The sequence below is a fragment of the Mobula birostris genome, chromosome 22 (genome assembly GCF_030028105.1).
Source record: "Mobula birostris isolate sMobBir1 chromosome 22, sMobBir1.hap1, whole genome shotgun sequence".
NCBI lineage: Eukaryota > Metazoa > Chordata > Chondrichthyes > Myliobatiformes > Myliobatidae > Mobula > Mobula birostris.
Genome location: NC_092391.1, coordinates 17,873,295 through 17,899,356, shown reverse-complemented (window position 1 = coordinate 17,899,356; position 26,062 = coordinate 17,873,295). Strand labels below are relative to the sequence as shown.

The following is a 26,062-nucleotide window of genomic DNA, read 5'->3' as shown; positions in this document are numbered from 1 at the left end:
GGGGAGCATTACTGGAAGTTCAAGAAATTGATGTTCATGCTATCAGGTTGGAGGCTCAAACATGAGGAAATCTGCAGATGCTGGAATTTCAAGCAACACACACAAAAGTTGCTGGTGAACGCAGCAGGCCAGGCAGCATCTCTAGGAAGAGGTACAGTCGGCATTTCGGGCCGAGACCCTTTGTCAGGACTAACTGAAAGAAGAGTTAGTAAAAGATTTGAAAGTGGGAAGGGGAGAGGGAGATCCGAAATGATAGGAGGAGACAGGAGGGGGAGGGATGGAGCCAAGAGCTGGACAGTTGATTGGCAAAAGGGATACGAGAGGATCATGGGACAGGAGGCCTAGGTTGGAGGCTACCTAGATGGAATATAAGGTGTTGCTCCTCCAACCTGAATGTGGCCTCATCATGAAAGAAGCAAACCCTGTAACTTAGTTGGTATCAGCCTATATATTTTTCATTTATTTACTCTATTAATTTGTGCTTTTTGTTAGAGTGTCATCCAGCAAGGCAACAGGTGCTTTCCCCTCCTGGGTCCACACCAACTAGCAAGCACCCATTCACGCTATTCCCCAGATTAATTCCCTGCTGGAGACACAGGAGACTGCAGGCGCTGGAACCTGGGCCACAGAAGTACAAGCTGCTGGAGTTACCCTGTGGGTCAGGCGGCATCCGTGGAGGGAAATGGGCCGTTAACCTGCCAACGCGCACGGATTTGGGATGAGGGAGGAATCCGGAGAGTCTGAGGAGAGCATACAAACTCCACACGGAGAGTACCGATCAGGAACCTGGTCACTAGTGCTGTGAGGTAGCAGCACTACACCAGTGTCACTGACCTCCCCTTCTAGTTTGATTAGATGTTGAATTTCCAGAGTTTGCAACCTTCGAGGAACCTTCAACTGGCTCATGGAACTATCTGCGCTTGCCCCACCCCCGCTCTGAAGTAATAACCGGAGCGTGGACTTCTGGGGCGGCATGGTAGCGCAGCACGCTCTTACAGCACCAGTGACCCAGGTTCAATTCCCGCCTCTTGCCCTGTGTCTGCGTGGGTTTCCTCTGAGTGCTCCAGTTTCAGTTCCTTTCTCTGTCTGTAAGGAGCTTGTACTTTCGCCCTGTGACCTCCTGGGTTTCCTCCGGGTGCCTCGGTGTCCCCCCACATGCCAGAGGCGGTTAGTTGATCACGTGGGTGTAGTTGGGTGGTGCGGGCTCAGAAGGTCTGTTTTGGTGCTGTATCTCTAAATTAAATTAATAACTAATGTGCAGGTCCTGAGTGACCCAGCAGACATTTATCTGAGTTTTGCCTTTGAAGCTCCACCACTGGACCCCAGTGAATAGCATGAGTTCCCGCAATTCCCCAGCACTTCTCCCTTGGCCTGTGATCCTGCAGCGTAGAGCCACGGACGCGTCCAGCACAGAAACAAGTCCTTCGGTCCAGTTCACCAGAGCGTCAGAGGTGGAGAGGGTCGGCAACTTTAAATTCCTCAGTGCTATCGTTTCAGAGAATCTGTCCTGGGTCCAGCACGTAACTGCCGTGGCAACACCTCTACTTTCCTAGAAGTTTGTGAGGGTTCGGCATGTCATCGAAAACTTTGACAAACTTCTGTAGAGGTACGGCGAAGGATCTGCTGACTGGTTGCATCATAGCCTGGCGTGGAAATGGCAATGGCTGAAGGTGGTGATTCTGTGGGATTCATTGCCAAGTCATTGGGTATATTTAAAGTGGAGGGTGAAAAATGGTTGGCACAACATCTTGGGTTGAAGATCCTGTACTGTGCTTACTGTCCTGTACTGTTGCACGTTCCATCGCCACTCATTCGATTTCTTTAGCCAGAGGGTGATGAATCTGTGGAATTCATTGCCATGGTGGTGGTGGAGGCCAAGTTATTGGGAGGTTGACAGTTTCTTGATTAGTAGAGGCATCAAAGGCTACTGGAAGAAGGCAGGTTGAGAAGGATAATAAATCGGCCATGATAGAATGGTGGGAAAGACCCGATGGGACAAATGGCCAAATTATGCTCCCATGTCTTATGTTCTAAGGTTGGCATACCTGATTAACAAGCTGTTGAAATGGAGAGCATTTGGTATCCACATGGCCGATGTGACTCATTCTCTCTCTAAAGGAGTGTATTGTTTCTTACTCAACATCAGTACTGAAATAACAGCACCACCAGTCCTTTAGCACTTCCTCAATACTGTGCTGGAGTGTTCAGCTATTTTCCCTGGGCTTGAATCTATAGCTTTATGACGAAGAAGAGGTGAAAATGTTGCCAGCGAGCCACAGCTGCTGGATTTGTCCCACCACTGATAATTCCCAGGAGATCTGCCTCCTCGAGCTTTTCTATTGCTTCCAGATCCCTCGCAAGTCAGTTCATTTAGTAGTGACTTAAGATCCCTTCACTTTTAGTGTGTACTTAATTGCAAACACTGAAGTCATTGTGGACTTGTGAATCCAATAATCAGCGGCTCACAGTGTCTGCTCTCAAGTTAGTAACAGCTTTTAAAAAATGAAGTAGGGCGAGAAAGGACAAAAAAACACTGAGAAATCTGCCAGCACCTGTCTTTCTAATCGCAGACGATTCTGAAAAATTCCCTACTGTCAGGCTTCAACTGCCTAATAGCCTCATTTAGTTCAAAGCATCCCATGAGAGGTGGTCCTGCCCAGGAACCCCCCGAAATGTAGTCTGTCCACAACTCTCTCATCATCTGTCCCCACCTCCAGTGAATGAAGTTTGTTCATGCTGAACTAAAATCAAAACATCTGCTACACATTTCATTTTAAATGAATTTGATCTAATTGAATTTAAAATAATCTGGCTTCTCTGTAATCTGATCCCTTTGCAACACAACCTACACATGCACTCTGTCATCCCTCAGTCTTATTTCTGTTCTGTTCTTTGCAGTTTTCACAATTCCCTAGACTTTTTTTTTGGAAAAAAGAAATTGAGTTATGTTTTCTTTTCCAGAGTTCCCTCTTCAAGAATCAAGGATCAGATGCATTCGCCATATACATTCAGTGGCCACATTATTAGGTACAAGAGTGGAACCTAGTGTGGTCTCCTGGGGCTGCAGCCCATCCATGACAAGGTTCGATATGTTATTCATTCAGAGATGCACATACTGCACATCACTGTCATACCATGTGGTTATTTCAGTTACAGTCACCTTCCTGTCAGCTTGAACCAGTGTGGCCAATCTCCTCTGACCTCTCTCATTAACAAAGCATTTTCACCCACAGAACCTCCACTCACTGGACATTTTTTGCCTTTCACACCACTCTCTATAAACTCTTGAGACTGTTGCGCATGAAAATCCCAGGAGATCAGCAGTTTCTGAGATACTGAAACCACCCCATCTGGCACTAACCATCATTCCACTGTCAAAGTCACTTAAAGCAAATTTCTTCCACACTCTGATGTTTGGTCTGGGCAACAACTGAACCCCTTGACCATGTCTGCATGCTTTTATGCATTGAGTTGGTGCCACATGATTAGCTGATCAGATATATGCATTAATGAAGCAGGTGTGCAGGTGTAGCTAATAAAGCGGTCAGTGAGTGTACATTCACACGTTTTAGGGATTTGATCAGGGCAAGACGTGCAACAAAAAAAACACCATTCAATAATTAGAATAAAGATTTATATTTAAATAAAGTTAGAGGTTAAAGTATGGATATGAATAAGGACATTTTGGAGAGAAAATATCAGCCTTTCCTGTGCTAAGCTATCAGAAACACCACACAAACACGTTGCTGAACTGATAGTCTCCAACAGGAATAACTTGCAGCTGAAAGGTGGGTGCATCACTGGGGCTTCCATCATCGTACTCACAACAAGGACTTTAAATCAAGGCGTTGCTCAACCAGCCCTGACCTTCAATGATGGGAGATTGGAATCTCATAGACTGTACATTAGGAAGAAACTTCCACTGGCAGTGATGTGGTCTCCACCAGACCTTCTGGTGCACATAGACTTCTGAATGGTGGGAGTGAGATCTCAGCATGGAGCAGAGTCATTGGACCAGTCTGAGTCTTAGGGAATGAGAGTGTATCGAAATCTCCAAAAATTAGCAACTTTTGAAAGTAGCCCTATCAGATTAAAATCGAGTTCTGATAAAGCAGCAAGTTTTTTTTTAAAGCAACCTGCTTACAAAAGAAAATTTTGAACTGTGAAGGCTGTTTTTTTCAGAGATACAGCAAAGTAAGAGGCCCTTTCACCCAATAAGCCCACACCACCCCTGTGACTAATTAACCTACTAACCCATACGTCTTTGGAATGTGGGGCACCCGGAGGAAACACACACGGTTACATGGAGAACATACAAACTCCTTACAGACAGTGACAGGAATTGAACCCTGGTCACTGGCACTGTAAAGAGTTGACTAACCGCTACACTGCCATTCCGCCCTGTACAGGGATCAAACCCATGACCTTAGCATTATCAGTAGCACTCTCTAACCAGCTGATCTAACCGGGCCCATTTCTGGCGTGGGGTTGGGAGGCAAATATTCCACCCCTCACCATCCTATGGCTGTTGCTCTGTGCTGAATGACTACTGAATCACTCCTGTTCTGTGATCAGGGACCTGTTTGCAACATAAAGGCATCTGTTAGTCTTGCGAGACCATGGATCTGCGCCTGGAAAGTCTTCACTCTCCAGGGTGCAGGCCTGGGCAAGGTTGTATGGAAGACCAGCAGTTGCCCATGCTGCAAGTCTCCCCTCTCCACGACACCATTGTTGTCCAAGGGAAGGGCGTTAGGACCCATACAGCTTGGCACCAGTGTCATCGCAGAGCAATGTGTGATTAAATGCCTTGCTCAAGGACACAACACGTTCCCTCGGCTGGGGCTCGAACTCATGACCTTCAGGTCGCTAGTCCAATGCCTTAACCACTTGGCCACGTGCCCACATTGTGTTCGCAAACATAAATACCTCTTTAATTACATTCATACCTCGAAGAGGACCACAACCTTGTCATAGGGTTTGGAGGCTTGCGTGCCTCAAAGTCCCAGAGGGCTATGTTGGCTGGAGTCAGGGCTTTACACTTCGGCTCTTGGTAGGGTCACCCATGCCAAACAGGTCAAAGGGTAGAGGCCAGACTGAGAGTGCTCCAGGTTCAGGGGTTCAGCTCAGGGCTAACAATCCTGACCAGTAAAACAAAGTTGGTATGGAAACAGCAATGAAGAACAGCAACACTACATCGGAGGCATCAGTATTCCTGAGCCTCCACCTGAGACTTGCATGACTGACAGCAGCCCTGAACACTGCCAGAGTTAGAAGACCTTCACTGCTACCCTAGATGCCAGCAGCATAACGGGCAGTAATTAAGCACCTTCATTGGAAACCAAATTTAGTGTTCAGCCAACCTCTTGTTAAATATGCTACATTGGTTCAGTTGCAATTAACCCATACACATTGCTACACCTACCCTCTGCTGCACTGCGCATGTTACACAGTGCATCCTTACACAACAAGCTCAAGAATCAAGTGGACAGTTTATGGAACTAAGGTGCTCTAAAGCAAACTATCAGCACCACATGAGATCTTAATGTCATCTCCTCTTGGACGTGGACAAGCTCCAAAACAATTATTAGATTAGAAAAGCAACATCCAACTCTTGCAGTGTATATTCCCTCAAGTCATAGAGCACTACAGCACAGAAACAAGCTCTTTGGCCCATCTAGTTCAGGCTGGGCTATTATTCTGCCGAGCAAATTGAGTTGGGCTGTAGAGCCTGTTTTCCAGGTTTAATAGCTATATGACTGTAAATTTCCATGGTGGGTCTTGAACTCACAACCTCCTGACTTAAAGGGAAGAGTGCTAACCACAGAGCCATCCTCTGTTGTTAATTTTACATTTTCCCCCCTCAAATATCTGTCTGGAAAAATATGAATGAACATGAAAGCTGGCACACACAGATCAAGGATAATTTTGCTTTAAACCAAATTGTACAAACCTATCTAACGTCACCGTGATGGTATCTAGAGATGATTCGAGTGCACTATGATTATATTTTTGCCTCCAGCTGTAATAAATCATATCACATCATTCAGTAAATCTAGTAATGTGACCCATTATGTTTTGTGCCATTGTTGGCAAATGTCCAATTAGTCCGACCCATCCAATTCCACTACATAGGAATCTTAGTGACCAATGGAGGAGAGAGTTGTGCAACTTCCAGCACCAAAAATTAACATCGTCCCCTTGAACTGATGAAATCTGTAAAGTGCATTGGGAAGCGAAGATAGGCAAAGATGCCTGGGGCAGTATGTGCTGCAGCCATTAGTTCAAGGGCAAATAGACAGCTGAACATCTGAGACAAGGTTTCAGTATCTCATATTTCTATATAACAGGGAGAAAAATGTCAAAGGCATTTTACAGCATTGGTGGCAGAGATAGATACTGGGGACTTTTCAGAGGCATCTCAATGTGTTCATGAATGAGAGGGAGATGGAAGGATATGGATGTTGTATAAGCAGAAAGGATTAGTTTAGTTGGTCATTTGATTACTAATTTAATTAGTTCAGCACAAGATTGTGGAGTGAAGGAACTGTTCTATGTTCATTGAAGTGATGCCTTTGATCAAATGCATGGCCAAAGAGGAATATTTTAAAGGATGTCTTAATGAGGAAAGAGAGATAGGGAGGGGAATGGATTTGGAAGGGTTATGGGGGTGAAGGTTAATTTGGGGACGGGGCAGCTGAAGGTACAGCCAAAGGTGGATTTGGCAGATATTGAAGATGTGCAGAAGCTACAATGGGTTATTAAGCTAATCATTGAGGCTGGACAGAAAGTAGAATTTGACACAATAAGAAAGCTTTAAAATCAAAAGTCAACCAACAAGCAGGGCATCTGGTGAATAGAACTGTACAATTGTATCACACAGGTAGCAGAGTTTCAAACAATCCTATTTTCGAAGAGTAGAACTAGGGAGATTAGTGTACAAAATACATCGAGAATGTGAAGCCTAATTTGGAGTATATGTGCAGTTCTAGTCACCTACCTACAGGAAAGATTGAAAGTGTGCAGAGAAAAGTTTACAAGGGTGTTGTCAGGACTTAGGACCTGAGTTATAGGGAAACGTTGAATAGGTTTTGACTTTATTCCAAGAGTGGAGGATAATGAGGGGAGATGTGACAGAGGTATAGAAAGTTATGAAAGGTACATATAGGGTTAATGGTTGGGTGAGGCTAGAACCAGAAGGGTGAAAGGCAAAATGTTTAAGGGGAACTTCTCAACTCAGAGGGTAGTGAGAGTGTGGAATGAGCTGCCAGTGAAAGCGATGAATGCTGGTTTGATTTCAATATTTAAGAGAAATTTGGATAAGCACATGAATGGAAGGGATATTGAAGGCTTTGGTCCGGGTGCAAAACGATGGGACTAGACAGATTAATAGTTTGGCATGCACTGGACAAGACTATTTCTGTGCTATATATGGGGGACGAGGGTTTCAGCAGTAAGTGAACAGCATCAGAGTCAGAAGATGTTGCAAAGATACCTTCATGTGCTCTTCAAGTTGCCCTGAAAAGAAAGCTCCAGGTTCAACTCCGTCAAATACGGCAGCGGGGACACAAGCATTCCGTTCCCTCTCCCTCATCTGAGTTTCTGAGAGCCACGGGAAAACGCATCTCCCATCTTCCCTGTGTTTAGTTGGAGCGAGTTTTTGGTCACACTGGGCTAGGTGTCGCACATAGTCGGCCAGTTTGTGGACGTTGAAGGGGTCAAATGAGGTCGTGGATGGTGCCCACGTTTTTGGATGATATTACCAAAAGCAGTGCTGAGATGAGAAATAATTGGCATGGGTTTCAAGAACATCAGAGCTAACGATGGACTTCCAACTCTCACAAAATATACTGAGAGGAACGGAGCCAATGCAATTTTGGTCACATCCACTTGCAGTTGTTGGAGGCACATGGTGGACCAGTCAGAGGCTGCCGGAAATTTGTAGCGATGAAGAGGGGGCTGGTTACTCCGCACACAGTCTCACAGAATGCCTCTGACAGTACTGGTCAGAGTACTCTGGGCATTGCGGAAGAGCTAGAAAACCTGATTCAAAAATCAGGAACTTTGTGCGAGAGGGCAGGAAGGTGGGAAGACTAGAACAGGCTGAAGAAATTTTGTGGGTGGGGGGAGTGTTGGAAATGCAGCTGCAAACAGACTGTCAGAGGCTGTTGAGCTGGTCCGACAGATAGACTGAGAATAACTGAGGAGACAATATCCGTGAGCACGGGGAGCGGGAGCTACTAAAGAAAAAGACCAGACGTGGCTCCTTCTCGCTCTCAAAAGACCCCGACTGCTGAAACGAGCATGTTTGATTACACCCTCCCCCAGCTTCACCTTAGTCAAAATCCCTGTCAGCCCTGTCAGGGGCTTTAACTGAAAGAACCATCACGCGAGCAGCAAATAATCGGCTGAACCATATCCTGAGAAATACAACCTAAGCGAGGCATAAAAGTGCCTGGAAGAAGATTTAATCAATTCTTCTACCGTCTAAGGAAATATTGTGATCTTGCCGATTGCTTCCCATTGCAAACATTTTCCCGAAAGCGTTAACTTTTTACTGCTTCATTCAAAAAGGTGGGAAAGGGATCTAGTTTTAAATCTGTCTGCGATCAGACCAGCCCGATCGCGCCCTGTTCATTCAAACTTTCAGGAGGAAATGTGGGAGCTGATGGGGCAGGGACCGAGTGTGCCACATCTCCCCGAGACATGGCAATCCAGTGGAAATCTCTTCTCCCCGTACAGCCGTGCCTCATGCGCCCTTTCATCCTCTTCTCAGTCACTCATTCCCTCAGTCGTCCTCACTCTCGTGTCCGTCCAACTTCCTCTCTCCCACACCCTCAGTCTCTCTCCTCCACCATCATCTCCCCCTTTATCATCAACCTTCCCTCACTGACACACCCTCATTTCCCGCCAACTGTCTCTCCATCAAAGACCTTCCCTTCCCCTCTAAACTCGATCACTCTCCACTCCTTCCCTCCTTTAGCATCCCCTCACTCGCCTCTTCTCCCCCTTTCCTTTCCATTATCCTCCCTCCAACTCTCTCCACAATTTTTCCCTCAATCATGTTCCCTCCCTCCCTATTTCTCCCTCCTTCCCTCCACTCCACCTACCCACTCTTTCCTCTCTTTTCCCTTCCACAACCTCCCTTCCTCTCCCTCTCTTCCCCTCTCACCCTCTCCCTCTCTTCCCCTCTCACCCTCTCCTCTCCTTTTCCTTCTATCACCCTCCCTCTCTCCCCATTTCTCCCTCCTTCCCTACACTCTTTCCCCTTTCTCCCCCCTCTCTATGGCCCTCCATCGCCCTCCCTCCCCAGTCTACCTCCTTGCCTCCAGTAGCCCCCCTCCATTATCAGCCTCCCTCACCTGGGTCGTGGAAAGGCACCAGCGCGAAGTTGGACACGGGGGTGCCGGGTCTGCCCAAGGTGCTCTCCAGGATTTTCGCCGCCCCCTCCATGACCTGCAGCAGGTCATCGTACATGGAGCCGGTCACATCGAAGACGAAGGCGAGGGTGGAGGTTGCCTGCCAGCGGGAGCTGGGCTCGGCCGCCAGCCGCGGGAGCGAGCACACGGTCAACAGCCAGAGACCGAGAGCCATGAGCGGACACTATTCCCGGCTCATCGCAGCCTCTCCGGAGCCCTGTCAGTGCGATCCAAGACTTCCCAAAAACTTCCCAACTCCGCCGTTCTCTTCCCCGGGTCCTAGTGCCCGCCGGGTGAGTGGAAGGAATAGATGAATGAGAGGCCAAGGAGGGGACTTAAACTGGTTTGAAACCAGAGACAAAAGGCACACGGAAGCCAAAGGGGTGGGAATGGGAATGAAGGAAAACCGCGGGAATGCTAGGAAGCCGCCGGGGAGGGGGTGGAAACGAGGGGATGGCAGATTATTGGGGCGTGGGTGCAATCGGGAATAGTAGAACTGGAGAGACGGTTCTCTTATGGTTCACGTTATCAGAGAATGAGGCAATGCTGAAGCAGGGATAAGCATTAAGCCATTCTGCCCCTCTAGGGTAGATCTAAACCTCAACTTGCTCCACATCATTTTATTCCTGCAGTTATTCTTGGAACCTATGCCTTTAAAAATCCCTTACAAGACCATGTTCCACCGTTCGACTACCGAACTGCGTCTTTCCCCGCTCCGTTCCTCAAGCATTTGAAATAAGTGGACGGACTCGTGTCAGTAGGCGCAGTTCAAACACAAACACAGAACAAAGAAAAATAAGCAAACTTCATTCAGTAGAAAGCCTGCACTGACATCCACTCACTGACATGCCTGGCCTGCTGAGTTCCTCCAGCAGTTTGTGTGTTCGGGGTGCCCATTCCTTGGGCTTGTAACATTATGGATTACGGGTTCATATGGTAAAGTTTAAACTTAGTTGAGGGGATCCTTCTCTACTTTGGCTGAAAGAAGACACGGGCTTCCAGCGGTATGCTGAGGACACGCACTTTCAACTCCCCGGCACCTCCGCTCCTCCAAATTGTCAGAAGCTCTGACACTCGGAATTGCACGCGAAGAATTTGCTCCAACTAAATATTGGAAAAACTAAAGCCAATGTCTTGATCCATTGCGTGGCCAAGAACTCCGACTCTACCAACAGTTGGAGGGTGAATCAAACCGTGTCCAGCCTTGGTGTCACGTTTGCCTCAGCTGAGCACTAAATCTCATATCTATGCTATCACAAAGCCTTATGTACACCCTTCAACCTCATGCAGCTCCACCTGTCTCAGCTCACCTGCTGCTCAAATGTTTATGTCTGCTCTTGTTACCGCTGGGCTCTCAGAAAACTCGGCTGCATCCGGACATAGGTGGTGATCACGTTCTAATTTGCATCAGACCCCATGCAGTCACCACTATGTTGCGTGTGTTCTACTCCAGCTCTCAATTATTTAACGTTGTTGCTCCTTTTCGCGCCTTGTGGCGCATTTGACTTTTTTTTTACGAGTTGCCCGTTAGACGCCCAACCCAGGCTGGTCGGATTCGAAACCGTGACCACTCGCCTCGAAGTCTGATGCTGATGCCACTACACCGCTGACCAGAAATTATTTAAAGGCTTCAGTTTTAAAACTCTCATCATTGCTTGCAGTTCTCCGTGGTCCTGACCTTCCCTGTCTTAGAAATGGCAAGCCTCCCCTCCCCCCACACCACTCTATAAGCTTGAAGATATGTCTACTTCTCCAACTGGGACCTCCAGCTCATCCTTGAATGCACTTGTTCCACCAGTCTACTTTATGCCCTCGACTATCCTGGCCCTTCTGCTTTCACCCTAAAAGCTCCCCCCACCCCACCCCCGCCTCTCCTTCCTACTTTATAATGCTTCTAATGATGCTTTTTGACCAAGTTTTTTGTCATACACCCAATATTTCAATATGTGCACTGCTCTTGCTTTTGTATGGTAACACTCAGTCATGGAACACCAGAGCACAGAAATAGGCCCTTTGACTCATATAGTCCCTGTCAAACTATTAATCTGCCTAGGCCCACCCATCTGCACCCAGACCATAGCCTCCATACACTGCCCACCCATGTACCTATCCAAATTTCTCTTAAATGTTGAAATTGAACCCATATCCATCACTTCCACCATCATTCCACACTCACTGTCCTCTGAGTGAAGAAGTCAGACTTTCCTTTTTTTCTGAGGATGTGACTAAACGCATTGATGAAGGTAGAGCAGTAGATGTAGTGTATATGGATTTCAGCAGGGCATTCGATAAGGTACCCCATGCCACACTTATTGAGAAAGTAAGGACGCATGGGATCCAAGGGGACATTGCTTTGTGGATCCAGAACTGGCTTGCCCACAGAAGGCAAAGAGTGGTTGTAGATGGGTCATATTCTGCATGGAGGTCGGTGACCAGTGGTGTGCCTCAGGGATCTGTTCTGGGACCCCTACTCTTCATGTATTTTATAAATGACCTGGGTGAGGAAGTGGAGGGATGGATTAGTAAATTTGCTGATGACGCAAAGGTTGGGAGTGTTGTCAATAGTGTGGAGGGCTGTCAGAGGTTACAGCAGGACATTGATAGGATGCAAAACTGGGCTGAGAAGTGGCAGATGGAGTTTAACCCAGATAAGTGTGAGGTGGTTCATTTTCGTAGGTCAAATATGATGGCAGAATATAGTATTAATGGTATGACTCTTGGCAGTGTGGAGGATCAGAGGGATCTTGGGGTCTGTGTCTATAGGACACTCAAAGCTGCTGCTCAGGTTGACTGTGTGGTTAAGAAGGCATATGGTGCATTGGCCTTCATCAACCATGGGATTGAGTTCAAGAGCTGAGAGATAATGTTACAGCTATATAGGACCCTGGTCAGACCCCAGTTGGAGTACTGTGCTCAGTTCTGGTTACCTCATTACAGGAAGGATGTGGAAACCACAGAAAGGATGCAGAGGAGATTTACAAGGATGTTGCCAGGATTGGGGAGCATGCCTTATGAAAACAGGTTGAGTGAACTTGGCCTTTTCTCCTTGGAGCAATGAGGATGAGAGATGATCTGATAGAAGTGTATAAGATGATGAGAGGCATTGATTGTGTGGATAGTCAGAGGCTTTTTCCCAGGGCTGAAATAGCTAACACAAGAGGGCACAGTTTTAAGGTACAGAAGAGATGTCAGGGGTAAGTTTTTTATGCAGAGGGTGGTGAGTGTGTGGAATGGGCTGCCGGCAATGGTGGTGGAGGTGGATATGATAGGGTCTTTTAAGTGGCTCCTGAATAGGTACATGGAGTTTAGAAAAATAGAGGGCTATGGGTAACCCTAGGTAATTTCTAAAGTAAGTACATGTTCAGCACAGCTTTGTGAGCTGAAGGGCCTGTATCGTGCTGTAGGTTTTCTATGTTTCTATGTTTTTTTTTAAACATTTCATCTTTCACTCTTAACCCATGCCTTCTAGTTCTCATCTCACCCAACCTCAGTGGAAAAAGCCTGCTTATATTTACCCTATCTATATCCTTCATAATTTTGTATACTTCTATCAAATCTTCCCTCATTCTTCTACGATCTGGGGAATAACATCCTAATTTATTCAACCCTTCCCTACATCTCAAATCCTCAAGACATAAGAATATGATATAAGAGCAGGAGTCGGCCATCTGGTCCATCCAGCCTGCTCCACCATTCAATAAGATCATGGCTGATCTGACTATGGACTCCTCTCCACCTACCAGCCTTTTCCCCACAACCCTTCATTCCCCTACTATGCAAAAATCTATCCAGTCTTGTGTTAAATATAGTTACTGAGGTAGCCTCCACTGCTTCATTGGGCAGAGAATTCCACAGATTCACCACTTTCCGGGAAAAGCAGTTCCTCCTCATCTCCGTCCTAAATATACTTCCCTGAATCTTGACGCTATGTCCCCTAGTTCTAGTCTCACCTACCAGTGGGAACAGCTTTCTTGCCTCTATCTTATCTACCCCCTCCATAATCCTGGAAACATCCTCGTAAATTCTCTGAAGCTCCTTGGGGTGTTTTAGCTTAGTTCAATTCATAAGATAAATAATAGTCATCATTTTACCTAACTCAGTTTGGTACATCAGGGAGCATTTTTGCTGTGAATCTGTTAGAGGGTCAGCTGGCTAACTCAGGGACATGTTGGTTTTCGTATGGAGGAGCTGCCCACCCATGAATGTTGCAGGCTGGTACACTCCATGGTCAAGGCATTGGAGTTTACTCCATCAGCTCTAAAGGCTCCACCAACAAAGGGCCCCATGCCATTGCACATTGAAGAGCAATGATAAAACAAACCTCACACCTGCTTACTTGAGGAATCTACATAAAGGAAAATTGTTACCGTGCTGTTATAAATGGAAGGATAGGCTTAACCTGAGAATAGAAGCAAATGAATGCATTGTACTATATGTTTACAAATTCAATGAATAAATAATATTATATTCTGGCGAACAAAACCTCAAACAGGTGTGAAATTCTTAGGGCTCACCCCAGGTGTATGGGGTTGAGTCCGATCCGGGAATAGCCATGATGGAATGGCGGAGTGAACTCGACAGGCTGAACGGCCAAATTCTGTCTTATGGTCCAAAAGATGATCATTTCTACACTACAAAGACTGTTTTCCAGGGCAGAAATGGCAAATACAAGGGGGCATATTTTTAAGGTGATTGGAGGAAAGTTTAGGGGGAATATCAGAGGTAAGTTCTTTACATATAGTGATGGGTGAATGGAACACCCTACTGGGGGCGAGGGGGTGGTGGTAAAGGCAGATACATTAGGAACATGTAAGAAATTCCTAGATAGGCACATGGTTGATAGAAAACTGGTGGGTTATGTAGGAGGGAAGGATTAGATTAATCTTAGAGTATGTTAGAAGATTGTCACAACAGTGTGCATTCAGGGGCCTGTACAGCTGTGGTGTTTTATGTTCTATATTTTATATTGATCGTGTACAGTCTATGTCATCTGTAACAGCTACTTACATGAATCTCTTCCATATGGTTCAAATTCTGTTTCTTACTGTACTCACACACTGTGATCCACCAACATACACTCAGTAGCCACTTTATTAGGTACACCTGTACACTTGCTCATTAATGCAGATATCTAATCAGCCAAACATATGGCAGCAACTCAATGCATAAAAACATGCAGATATGGTCAAGAGGTTGTTGTTCAGAACCAAACATCAGAAAGGAGAAGAAATGTAATCTAAGTGTGATCTAAATAATAGCAGGTGAGGTGGGAGGAGAAGATGGCGGCGCAACGCAACGCGCGCAGCCTCTCCGGTGAAATGATATTGTATTTGTTAAATAGGGTACCGTGCACAATTCTGATTTGATGGAGACAGCCGTGAGAAGCATGGAGGAACATCTGGAGAAACTTCTGAAATGCCCGGTTTGCTGCCGCTGTTACTGTGCGATCAAGAATCTCCAGAGGGAAGGCCCCAAATCCTCGGCTTTGCCTGCTGCTGGTGACCGGGGCTGGGGTCGAAGCGCTCGGCAGAGATGATGCTCGGTGCTCAGTGTCGGAGGGCTGGTCAGAGGCTCGAAGTTTTCAGACGACTCAGACTGTGGTCGGGCATGGCAGGGAGAGTTTCCTTCCTTCTCCCGTCTGCGTGAGATGTGGGACTTTCGAGAGACTTTGAACTTTTTTACCATGCCCATGGCCTGTTCTTCATCAAGTTACAGTATTGCTTGTGCTGTTGTAACTATATGTTATAATTATGTGGTTTTTGTTAGTTTTTCAGTCTTGGTCTGTCCTGTGTTTCTGTGATATCACACCGGAGGAATATTGTATCATTTCTTAATGCATGTATTACTAAATGGCAATAAAAGAGGACTGCGTGTCCTCGTAATCTAAATAAATAAAGAGACTTTGACCATAGAATGATTATTGGTGCCAGACGGGGTGGTTTGAGTATCTCACAAACTGCTGATCTCCTGGAACTATCATGCACACCAGTCTCTAGAGTTAACAGAGAATGATGCAAAAAACAAACAAAAAAAAAACATCAAGTGAGAAGCAGTTCTGTGGGCAAAACACCTTAAAGTGAGAGAGGTCAGAGGAGAATGGCCAGACTGGTTCAAGCTGTCAGGAAGGCAACAGTAACTCAAATGTCCATACGTTATAATGGTGGTGTTCAGAAGAGCATCTCTGAATGCACAACACATCAAACCTTGAAGCTGATGGGCTGCAGCAGCAGACGGTACCTAATAAAGTAGCCACTGAGTGTATTTGTCATTACATTGTAAAAGATTCCTCAATACTCCTTGATGCTATTTCCATAGAACATTCAAGCCATTTACCACATGGTTCATCCAGCCCCTGAGGCACTTTTCCAGCTGAGAGGACTGTGAAAAACAACCCATTGCCAAAGGAGTGTTACGCCTTAATTCACCAATGTAGATATTCCTCAGATTTCAGTCTGAGCACAAGGGTGCATCTTCAGCTTGCTGAGATCTGGGTGAATTGTCAGAATGCAGCTTTTGTATTTTAAATTAGAAGCATTGTGTGGTGTCAGATTCTTATGGTCTGAGACAGAATGGATTCTATTTATTTCCTAGAAATGTGGAGCAATTTCAGATACTGTAACAATTCTCTCCTGAATGCATCCTGGGAGAGACATGTCTTCATTTTAATGTCATATGGAACCTGCTAATTACTTAACAATTGTTAGAGGGCACAAAAATGGTAGAATAATTAAATCTCTATCCTTGCATGTATAATTATCACAAGCTCTATAATAACTATCACATTGGCAGAATCCCACAAGTAAATTTCTCTTTTGCTTTGCTAATTTCATGGGATGAGAGGCATACAGTACCTCTTGGACCTAACAAGGTTGTCACTGAGTATATGTTTGTGGTCTTCTGCTGCTGTAGCCCATCCATTTCAAGGTTTGATGTGATGTGTGTTCAGAGATGCTCTTCTGCACACCACTGTTGTAACGCATGGCTACTTATCATCTTTCTGTCAGCGTGAAGCAGTCTGACCATTCTCCTCTGATCTATCTCATTAACAAGGCATTTTTGCCCACAGAACTGCCACTCACTGGATTTTTTTTCTTACCATTCTCTGTTGTGCATGAAGATCCCAAGAGATCAGCAATTTCTGAAAACTTAAACCACCCTGAACAACCATTCCACAGTCCAAGTCACTTAGATCACATTTCTTCCCCATTCTGATATTTAGCATGAAAAGTTACTGAACCTCTTGACCATGTCTGCATGCTTTTATGCATTGAGTTGCTGCCACATGATTGATTAATTGGTTATTTTAATTAACACCAGGTATACAGGTGCACCTAATTAAGTGTCTACAGTGTATAACTTGGACACATACAGTCTTTAGGAATTCTTGTTAGCCTAGTTACACTAGGCACTGTTACTGAACATAACAATTGAAACATTAACTCTTTCGCTACTTAAAGGCTGACAGGGTTATGTAAATACTCCATGCAATCTAAACTATTGATGTTTAATCTCAAGAATGGAACTAATTAGAAACCTGAGTGTTTCCCTTGAGTGGAAAATCTTACAAAAAGTAGTGGATACGGCACAGTCCATCACGGGTAAAGCCCTCCCCACCATTTAGCATATCTACATGGAGCATTGTCGCAGGAAAACAGCATCTATTATCAGGGACCCCCACCACCCAGGTCAGGCCCTCTTCTCACCGCTGCCCTCAAGAAGAAGGTACACAAACCTCAGGACTCACACCACTAGGTTCAGGAACTATCAGGCACTTGAACCAAAGGGGACAACTTCACTTGGCCCATCACTGATATGTTCCCACAACCTATGGACTCACTTTCAAGGACTCTTCATCTCATGTTCTTAATATTTATTGCTTATTTAATTTTGTTACCATTTTTTTCTCAGCTCAAGCTGGTAAAACCTGAGGTACAGGCATAGCCTAGCACACTAATTTGTCAATTGCCAGGAACATTTGGACTATTCTGTTGGTGCTTAGTATTGTGGCTTTCTGAAGATTTACATAGATATTACTGTGTAGCCCTAATCGCTTAATGCTATTGCGTAGTGCCTTTGAGATGACACCAGTTATAGATATTACTATCAGGACAATGTATATCTTGTTCATGTTCCAATGTCTTTCAACTTCCTCTTTTAATTCAGCATATTTCTGGTGTTTCTCACTTATTCATTTATGTAAGTTGTGTGTGTTTGGAATGGCTATATCTATCAAATAAGTTATTCTTGTATGTTTATCCTGTATTATTATATCAGGAATGTTATTATAGATTGTCCTATCTGTAATAGCTATTTAGTGATAATATAATTTGTGGTATTCTGACTCTAAAACTGGATCAGGCTTGTATTTATAGTAAGTTGTGTTTTCATTTATGAGTTTGTATTTTAAAGCAAAATTTCGTTGAATGATGTTTACCACTTGATCGTGCCTGTGTAAGTAATCAGATTATGTTAAACTGCTACCGGATCCAGTAATGCGTTGGATTGTTTCTGGGTTTTTTTTTTTGCAGCATTTTCTACATTTATCATCTTGAATTTGTTGGTCTTTTATTACATATTTTTGATCATTTTTTTTGTGTTAACCACCTGGACCTGTATTGCCACAAGGAACCTGTCTGTTTCTGGAAGGTCTCCAACTTTCAGCCAGGCGTTCGACGCTTCCTTGTCAACATCTAGTCTGCTCAGATCGTGGGAATGTCTTCCATAGAGGGTTATGCTCTTTTATAGGTTAACTTTTTCTTCAATAGTCATAATGTCTTCACCTTTCTGGGTTGTGGTCTCATTTAAGTTTAGTGGTGTGTACAGAATTGCATACGCTTGTCTGGAGTCCTGATTCCCGTTTTTGTTGATGAACGCAAATCCTTAGAAGTTTTAACTACTGTTGTGAAGATTTTTAATGTCTGTTATTCTTCTTCCCCCTTCTGTCGTAGGTAGTGTTAATCTAAGCACATTCAAATGTACATAATGTTTTCTGAAATTTGTCAGTTCAGTTCTTATTTTTCTATGTAAATTTTCCAGATCAATTTTGGACAAAGATATTATGCCAAAAGAATACATTAATATAGGTATAGTGAAAGTGTTTACTGCCTCTGTAATATTTTTATCGTGGAGCTCTGGCAGATTTTCTTCCAGAAAATCCTTCCAAAGACTTAAAGTAATTTCCATCAAAAAATTTTCCTTTATCGCACTATGATCTAGTTTCTTTCCTTGCTGATATCTCAGAGACTTTTGTTTCACATTCATCCTTTGATTGTATCGTATCCTGCTGCTCTGTTTTGTATTCTATTAGCTCCATTGCACCTTTATGTTTAATGTTCTGTATTTATCCAGTCCAAAGTTCATGTTTATATCTTTCAAAAATAGTTCTACTATTTGAATTCTCTAGGAAGAGGTACAGCCGACATCTCGGCCCGAAACATCGACTGTACTTCTTCCTAGAGATGCTGCCTGGCCTGCTGCGTTCACCAGCAAATTTTATGTGTGTTGCTTGAAATTCCAGCATCTGCAGATTTCCTCATGACTACTATTTGAATTAATTACTTTAGTTTAACTGATGAAGGATATAATAATAATTATTTATTTTTGTATTTGAAGTTTGCTGTCTTTTGCATACCGGTTGAACGTCCAGTTGGTGTGGTCTTCCACTGATTCGATTATGGTTATTATTCCATTGTGGATTTATTGAGTAATCCTGCAAGAAAATGAATCTCAGGGTTGCATATGGTGACCTATAAGCACTTTGATAATAAACTCACTTTTAGCTTTTGCTCATTGGTCAGACATTTTCAAGAGCAATTGTTTGGAGTTCTTGATCATTCCCAGTGCATGTCCCAACAATACAAGGTCCAGTTTTTCTTGTGTGCCCTCAAACCTTGGACACTTTGTAAGCAAACTCCAGTTTTACACAGAAATTAACATTAATGGGCATGTTTTTAATCGACAAAGGAAGCAGGAAACCTGTTTGCTCCAGGTGGATACTAGCAAGCAACAGGTGTAATCTTGCTATGGCTACACCTACCTCTTGTCCTTCCCTGTGTTCCATTTTTGTATGATTGTACCTTTCAAATTCAAACCTGTGAAGCAGTCTGCTGGGGGAGGGGCAGACAGCTGTGGGCATCTGTGGGATTGGTCAGGAACTTTTATTAACCTCCTTCATAAAGGAAGAGACAACAAACACACACATCTCTGCCAGAAATTGCAGGTGTGGGGGGATTAAAACTTCTGTATTTTTGGTTATGTTCAGCCCCTAAACTGCACTGGTGCAGTTCAGATTAAAAGATGAGAATCTGGACACATAGACTTCTCAACAAACCAGATTTGTGTCTCATTGACATAGCAGATTGTGCTGGGGTGAACCCATTGGACACTACTTGTCTCACTCAGTGTCAATCAAGGATCGGAGCTTTTGTTGGCATTTCCATAGCTCTCGTTTTTACAGAGCACCATGTCCAATCCTTCTCCTTTTGCAGCCATCTACAGCGGAGTTCTGTGCAATCTGTTTGATTTCCAATTTTGATCTCATTTTGGTTCCTTTATGGAAACATTCTGCTGTTTTATTTTACCGTTCTCTCTCTTCTGCTTTCTTTTGTCAGTCACTGGGAGCAGCCCTGATCTAGATCAGGTCAAGACCACAGCCTTGGTGGCAAATCACCTCGTTTCTTCCTTTCACCGTACAGCAGAGTTGGAGCCAGCTTTCTGCACCGAGAATAGGATGATGCAAGTTCTACAGCTAACGTACCTGTCTCCGATGTGTAACAGAGCTGCTCCCAATCCCCCACACTATAGAATGATTCAAGGAAAGAACAACTAAATTTCACAGCGGCTACCTTAACTATCGAGTGTTTCCAGCATCTACTATTTTCAAGGGAGATCCTCAAGGGGAAATTCTTCACTCAGAGGGTGGTGAGAGTGTAGAGTGTGCTGCCGGTGATAACGGTGCATGGGGGTTCGATTTTGGCATTTAAGAGAAATTTGGACGTACATGGATGGGAGGGATATTTACGTATGGAACTAGGCAGATTAATAGTTTGGCAAAGACTAGATGGGCTGAAGGGCCCATTGCCATGCTGCTGTTCTCTATAACTACTGAATAATTTGTCACACAGTAACGTGGTGATTAAGGTTCAGTGTTTTCATCTGCTTTTACCGGAGTTGGTGCTATATTGCCAATGTATCAGCCCTGGCGCACTGGGTCGTGGGCTTATCTTTTGGGTCCAAAGGTGTTGGTACAGGTGTCATTCATTAGAATGAGACACAAACCTTTAAATTCCAGTTCTGTACAAAGGGATTGTTACATTGACAGAAGTGATACTTTCAGTCAAGACTCTAAGCCAGATTTTTGCAGATGAGTACAGAGGATTCCCAAGGTAGTATCCATGCATATTTCGCAAAGTTCAAAGAACCAGGGTCCGTTTTGTAGACTAGATTAGCTTTATTTGACATCGACACTGAAACATCGAAACATGCAGTGAAATACATTGTTTGCATCAATGACCAACACAGTCCGAGGATGTGCTGCGAGGCAGCCCACAACTTACTAACCCGAACCCATACATCTTTGGAAATTGGGAGGAAACTGTGGCACCTGTAGGAAATCTACACATTCACAGGAGAACATACAAACTCCTTACAGACAGTAGCGGGAATTGAACCCCAATCACTGGCACTGTAAAATGCTACACTGTGCTACTCCATCACGCTGCTAATGTCAGAAATATACACAAACATGTTCCACCAACTGCTAGGCTGGGATAATCAGAATTTGTGGTTAGTTTAGGGATAAATATTGTCCGGGGCTTTAAGGACAAATATCGTTCACTGCCCCGCTTCATAATAGTGCCATGAATAGTTAAAATCTGATAGCTGTAAGACAGCATCTACAATACTGCATCTCTCTCTCAGTTCCACAGCGAGTGTCAGTCAAGATTTTTGTGCTTGGGTCTGTAAAGTGAGATTCGAACCAATAATTTCCTGACTCAGAAGAAAGACCATATATCCATCTCAACAATCTGTTGTGAGGACAAAGGAATTGTTGACAGCTCGGCAACATTTCAGCCCGAAACATCTCAGTTCCTTTCCTCCCACAGGTGCTGGTTGACCCACTGTGTTCTTCCAGTGGATTATGTGTTGCTGCAGATTCCAGCATCTGCAGTCAGTTGACTCCAGTACTTATCCAGCTGGTTTGAGTATCTCACAAACCGCCGATTTCCTGAGATTTTCACGCACAACAGTCTAAAGAGTTTAGAGAATACTATGAAAAACAAAAAATAAAATCCACTGAGTAACCATTATGTAGGTGAAAATACCTTGTTAATGAGAGAACTTAAGAGGAGAATAGCCAGACTGGTTCAAGCTGACAGGAAGGTGACAGTAACTCAATTAACCAACCACAAGTTACAACAGTGATGTGCAGAAGAGCGTCTCTGAACACACGTCAAACCTTGAAGTGGATGGTCTACAGCAGCAGAAAACCACACCGGGTTCCACTCCTGTACCTAATGAAATGGCTCCCGAGTGTTCATCAGGACACCATCGTGGGTCTGAGCTGGGGGGCAGTGAAGAACTTGTAATGCAAACTTGCTCACGGCTGCCTGTAAATGTAGGAGGACCAAAAGATCATTAAAATAACAACAAAATTAATTAGAGTGCAAAACAAGAAGAGGCACCAGAAATACAGGCAGTGATACTCTGCCACCTGGTGTTCATTGCAGGTTTTGCAGTGCAACTCAACTAAACCCATGAAGAACACCAAGAACTCCAGCAGGAGTTGGGTTGGCCTTTTGAGTATGCTACACCATGCATCAAGATACTGGCTGACTTTTTATCTCAGTGCTATTTTCCAGTACTATCATCCCTTCTTTCCCTTTATGTCTAACAGAAAGTCAGTTTTGAATGGAGACACAAGAAACTACAGATGCTGGAATCTGGAGCAACAAGCAATATGCTGAAGGAGCTCAACAGGTTGAGCAGTATTTGTGGGGATGGGGAGAGCGGGAAGGAACTGTCAGTATCTTGGGTCCTGATGCAGATGCTGCTCAACCTGCCGAGTTCTTCCAGCAGATCATTGCTCTGTTTTGAATGAGAGTGGCTGAGCTGCTATTGTCTGCTGGTGTGGAGTATTCCAAAGGTTCACAAGCTCCAAGTAAAAAAAATTCTACTCATCTCAGTCCTAAAGGGTCCTACTCCTTTATTCTCAATGTGACCCAACCTTAGTCTCCTGTGTCAGGGGAAATAGTCTCCCTTTATCTCACCTACCAGGGTCAGGGAACTGTCCTGGAGTCGATGGACCATCTGTGTGCGTGTGTGGGAGGGAGGAAAGGGGCTGGTTTTGCTGTTGTAGTTTTGTTGCTTAGAGTGTCCTGTGTTGTTCTGCCGAGCACTCTGGGCATGCTGTGTTGGTGCTGGAAAGTGTGGCGACACACGTGGACTGCCCCCAGCACATCCTTAGGTTGTGTGTTGGTTGTTAACGCAAGTGACACATTTCACTGTGTGTTTCCATGTATATGTGATAAATAAAGATGAATCTGAATCTTTAAATATTCTGTACATTTCTATTACATTTCCTTTCATTCTTGTAAACTCTAAAGAACACCCAGTCTACTCCATCCCTCCTCATATTGCAAACCTGCTGTCCCTGGAACCAGTCTAGTAAATAATCACTGTAATCCCCCTCTATGGTACCTGTAGTACTCTGCAGAAGTCTAAGGTACCTACATATAGAGCAAGGGTGCCTAAGACTCTTGTACAGTGCTGTATTTGTCAATGTGGAGCAGAGAGTGAGTTTGTAAATCTGGCAGGAGCAAAGGACGTTGGAAATGGCAAGGGTGGAGTGCTGTGGGAGAGGAGGCAGAGTAGGAGTAACAGGGGTGGGGGTTGGTATGGGTAAGGACACACCCAGTCCTGAGACACCAGGCAAGGTCATTTGATCCAAACAATTGCTTTATTGATCATTACAGAATGTCTCTCTGGTGCTTCTTGCTCCTTCTCCTCTCTCTTCCCCTCGTCCCAACCATGATTCCCCTCTCCCTGTCCCCTTCCCACTCTCAGTCCACAATACAGACCCATATCAGAATCAGGTTTATCATCACGCACATGTTATGAAATTTGTTTTGTTGCAGCAGCAGCAGTGCAATACATAAACTTACTATAGTACTGAGCAAAGTCTTGGGCACCCTCGCTATATATAGATATGGCTAAGACTTGTGCATGGTACAGTATGAGGGCTTAATCCTGCAATAAAGGCTAGCCTACCATTTTCTTGCTGCACCTGCGTGCTGGCCATCAGTGCCGTGTGCAATCACACCATCTCTGTTTGAAAAGCAACACTATTCCTCACCACTGAACAAATGTTCTGCTTTTCTGTTATGTGCACCAGAGATGTCCTCACATTTTTTCTCATTATATTCCCTGTTTTTGCCCCACTCACTCAGCATGTCCACATCACTTTGAAACCTCTAGATGTTCTGGCTGGTTTAGAATTGTAGGCAAATTGGAAACCTGGTATTGATACCTCTTAACCAAATCACTAACGCTGACCATGAAGAGCTGGAGCCCCCAGAACTGATCCACACAGTTTCCTAGTAATCGCACTTTCCAATACAAAGATCTACTTGTTTCCACACATTGCTTTCTGTTTAACAACCGATTCTCACACCATCCTAACCTTGTTAATCCACCTGCTATGTAAGACCTACTGAAACCTTTTGGAAATCCAAATACACCATATCCACTAGACCTCCTTTCTCCACTTTTCACATTCTCAAATAACCCCTGGAGATTAGTCAAAAATGTTTACCCTTCATTAATTTACTCTGATTCTTCCCCATCCTATTTCCCCTGCCCCATGCCTAAAAACTTGGTTATTACATCCTTCATTATACACTAGTGGCTACTTTATTAGATACCTCTTGTACCTAATAAAGTGGACACTGAGTGTACGTTCATGATCTTCTGTTACTGTAGCCTATTCCACTGCAAGATTCATGTGTTGTGCATTCAGAGATGCCCTTCTGCACAACACTATTTTAACTCATAGTTATTTGAGTTACTGTCAGCTTGAACCAGTCTGGCCATTCGCTTCTGACCTCTCTCATTAACAAGGCTTTTTCACCCACAGAACCGCCGCTCACTGGATTTTTTTTTATATATTTCGCACTATTCTCTGTAAACTCTAGAGACTGTTGTGCATGAAAATCCCAGAAGATTAGCTGTTTCTGAGATACTCAAACTACCCCTTCTGGCACCAACAAACACTTCATAGTCAAAGTCACTTAGATCACATTTCTTCCCCATTCTGTTCAAGTTGAAATTCAAGTTCAGTTTATCGTCATTCAACTGTACACATGTATACTGCCAAACAAAACAATGTTCCTCCAAAGGTACATATAATTCACACACACAGCACATAAAACAATGTTACCACAAATAAGTTAATAGCATGGTGTATTTACATCATGTTTAGGCTGAAGAACTGAACAAGTCTGCATGCTTCTATGCAGTGAGTTGCTGCCACGATTGGCTGATTAGATATTTGCATCATTGAGCGAGTGTACTTAATACAATATCCAATACCAAACAAGAGAAAATCTGCGGATGCTGGAAATCCAAGCAACACACACAAAATGCTGGAGGAACTCAGAAGGCCAGGCAGCATCTATGGAAAAGAGTACAGTCAACATTTCGGGTCAAGTCCCTTCAGCAGGACTCAATAAAGTATCCATTGAGTTTAGATTCAGACAAGTTCACTATTCATGATGTTAGCCAGTATCTATTTTCTCTCCTTCTGCCCCCAGCATTTTCTTAAATAATGGTACTTTGCTATCCTGAAATCGACAGCAATAATTCCATATTCTACAGTGCTTTGGAAGGTAATAACCAGTGCTGTTGCTTCTTCTAAAGCCCATCACCCCTGTTGGGGCATAGGCCACTGACAACAGCTCGCCAGATTCCTCAGTCCTGGGCTGAAGGTTGATCAACCTTGTGGCTTCTGCTCTCACAGGGATGAGCTCATTGGGGCTTCTGTTGGCATTTCTTGTACAGTGCTTGAAAAAGTATTCAGCCCTCACAATTTACTGACTCATTTTCAAAATTTTAAATATATTGAAATACCTTGAGCTAATCTGCAAAACATTGTGCACCACGCCAAATCAAAAGAAAAAAAATCCAGAACCTGTCAATAATTTACTAAAAATTAAAAACCAAAATTGAGAGGCTGTAGAAGTGTTCATTTCCTTTGTAATTACTACACTAACTTTCCTCAGGTGCAATATATACCTTACCAACTCATCCAATTTGTTGATGTAGAAAATTGGAGGATCATCTGTTTTCAATGAGCTCATAAGAATAAATATCCCCTCTCTCTGTAAGGTCCAACAGTATGGTAGGTTTTCAACAGACCAAACCAAAATGAAGATAAAAGAGAATTCAAGACAAGCCAGGGAAATGATAAAGAAGCACATATCTGGGGAAGGGTACAAAACCATTTCAAAGGGACTGAACATATCTCGGAGCTCAACGCAGTCCATTGTAGAAAAAGTGGGGGAAAAAGATATGAAACCACAGCCACAATGCCTAGGTCAGGTAATCCATCTAAACTTAGCTGCTGGAGAAGAATGGCAACTGTAAGAGAG

At 44.1% G+C, this 26,062-nt stretch overlaps 1 protein-coding gene across 6 annotated transcripts in view; it reads right to left on the bottom strand.

Moving 5' to 3' along the window:
- Window positions 1-9,900, bottom strand: part of LOC140186210 (hemicentin-1-like) — a 449,816-nt gene extending 439,916 nt beyond the window's left edge. For all 6 annotated transcript variants that reach the window (XM_072240181.1, XM_072240182.1, XM_072240183.1 and 3 more), the window contains exon 1: window positions 9,360-9,900. In XM_072240181.1, the coding sequence (XP_072096282.1) occupies window positions 9,360-9,591 (232 nt within the window). In that variant the 5' untranslated portion in view covers window positions 9,592-9,900. The remainder of the gene's footprint in view (window positions 1-9,359) is intronic.
- Between the last annotated feature and the right edge of the window lie 16,162 nt (window positions 9,901-26,062).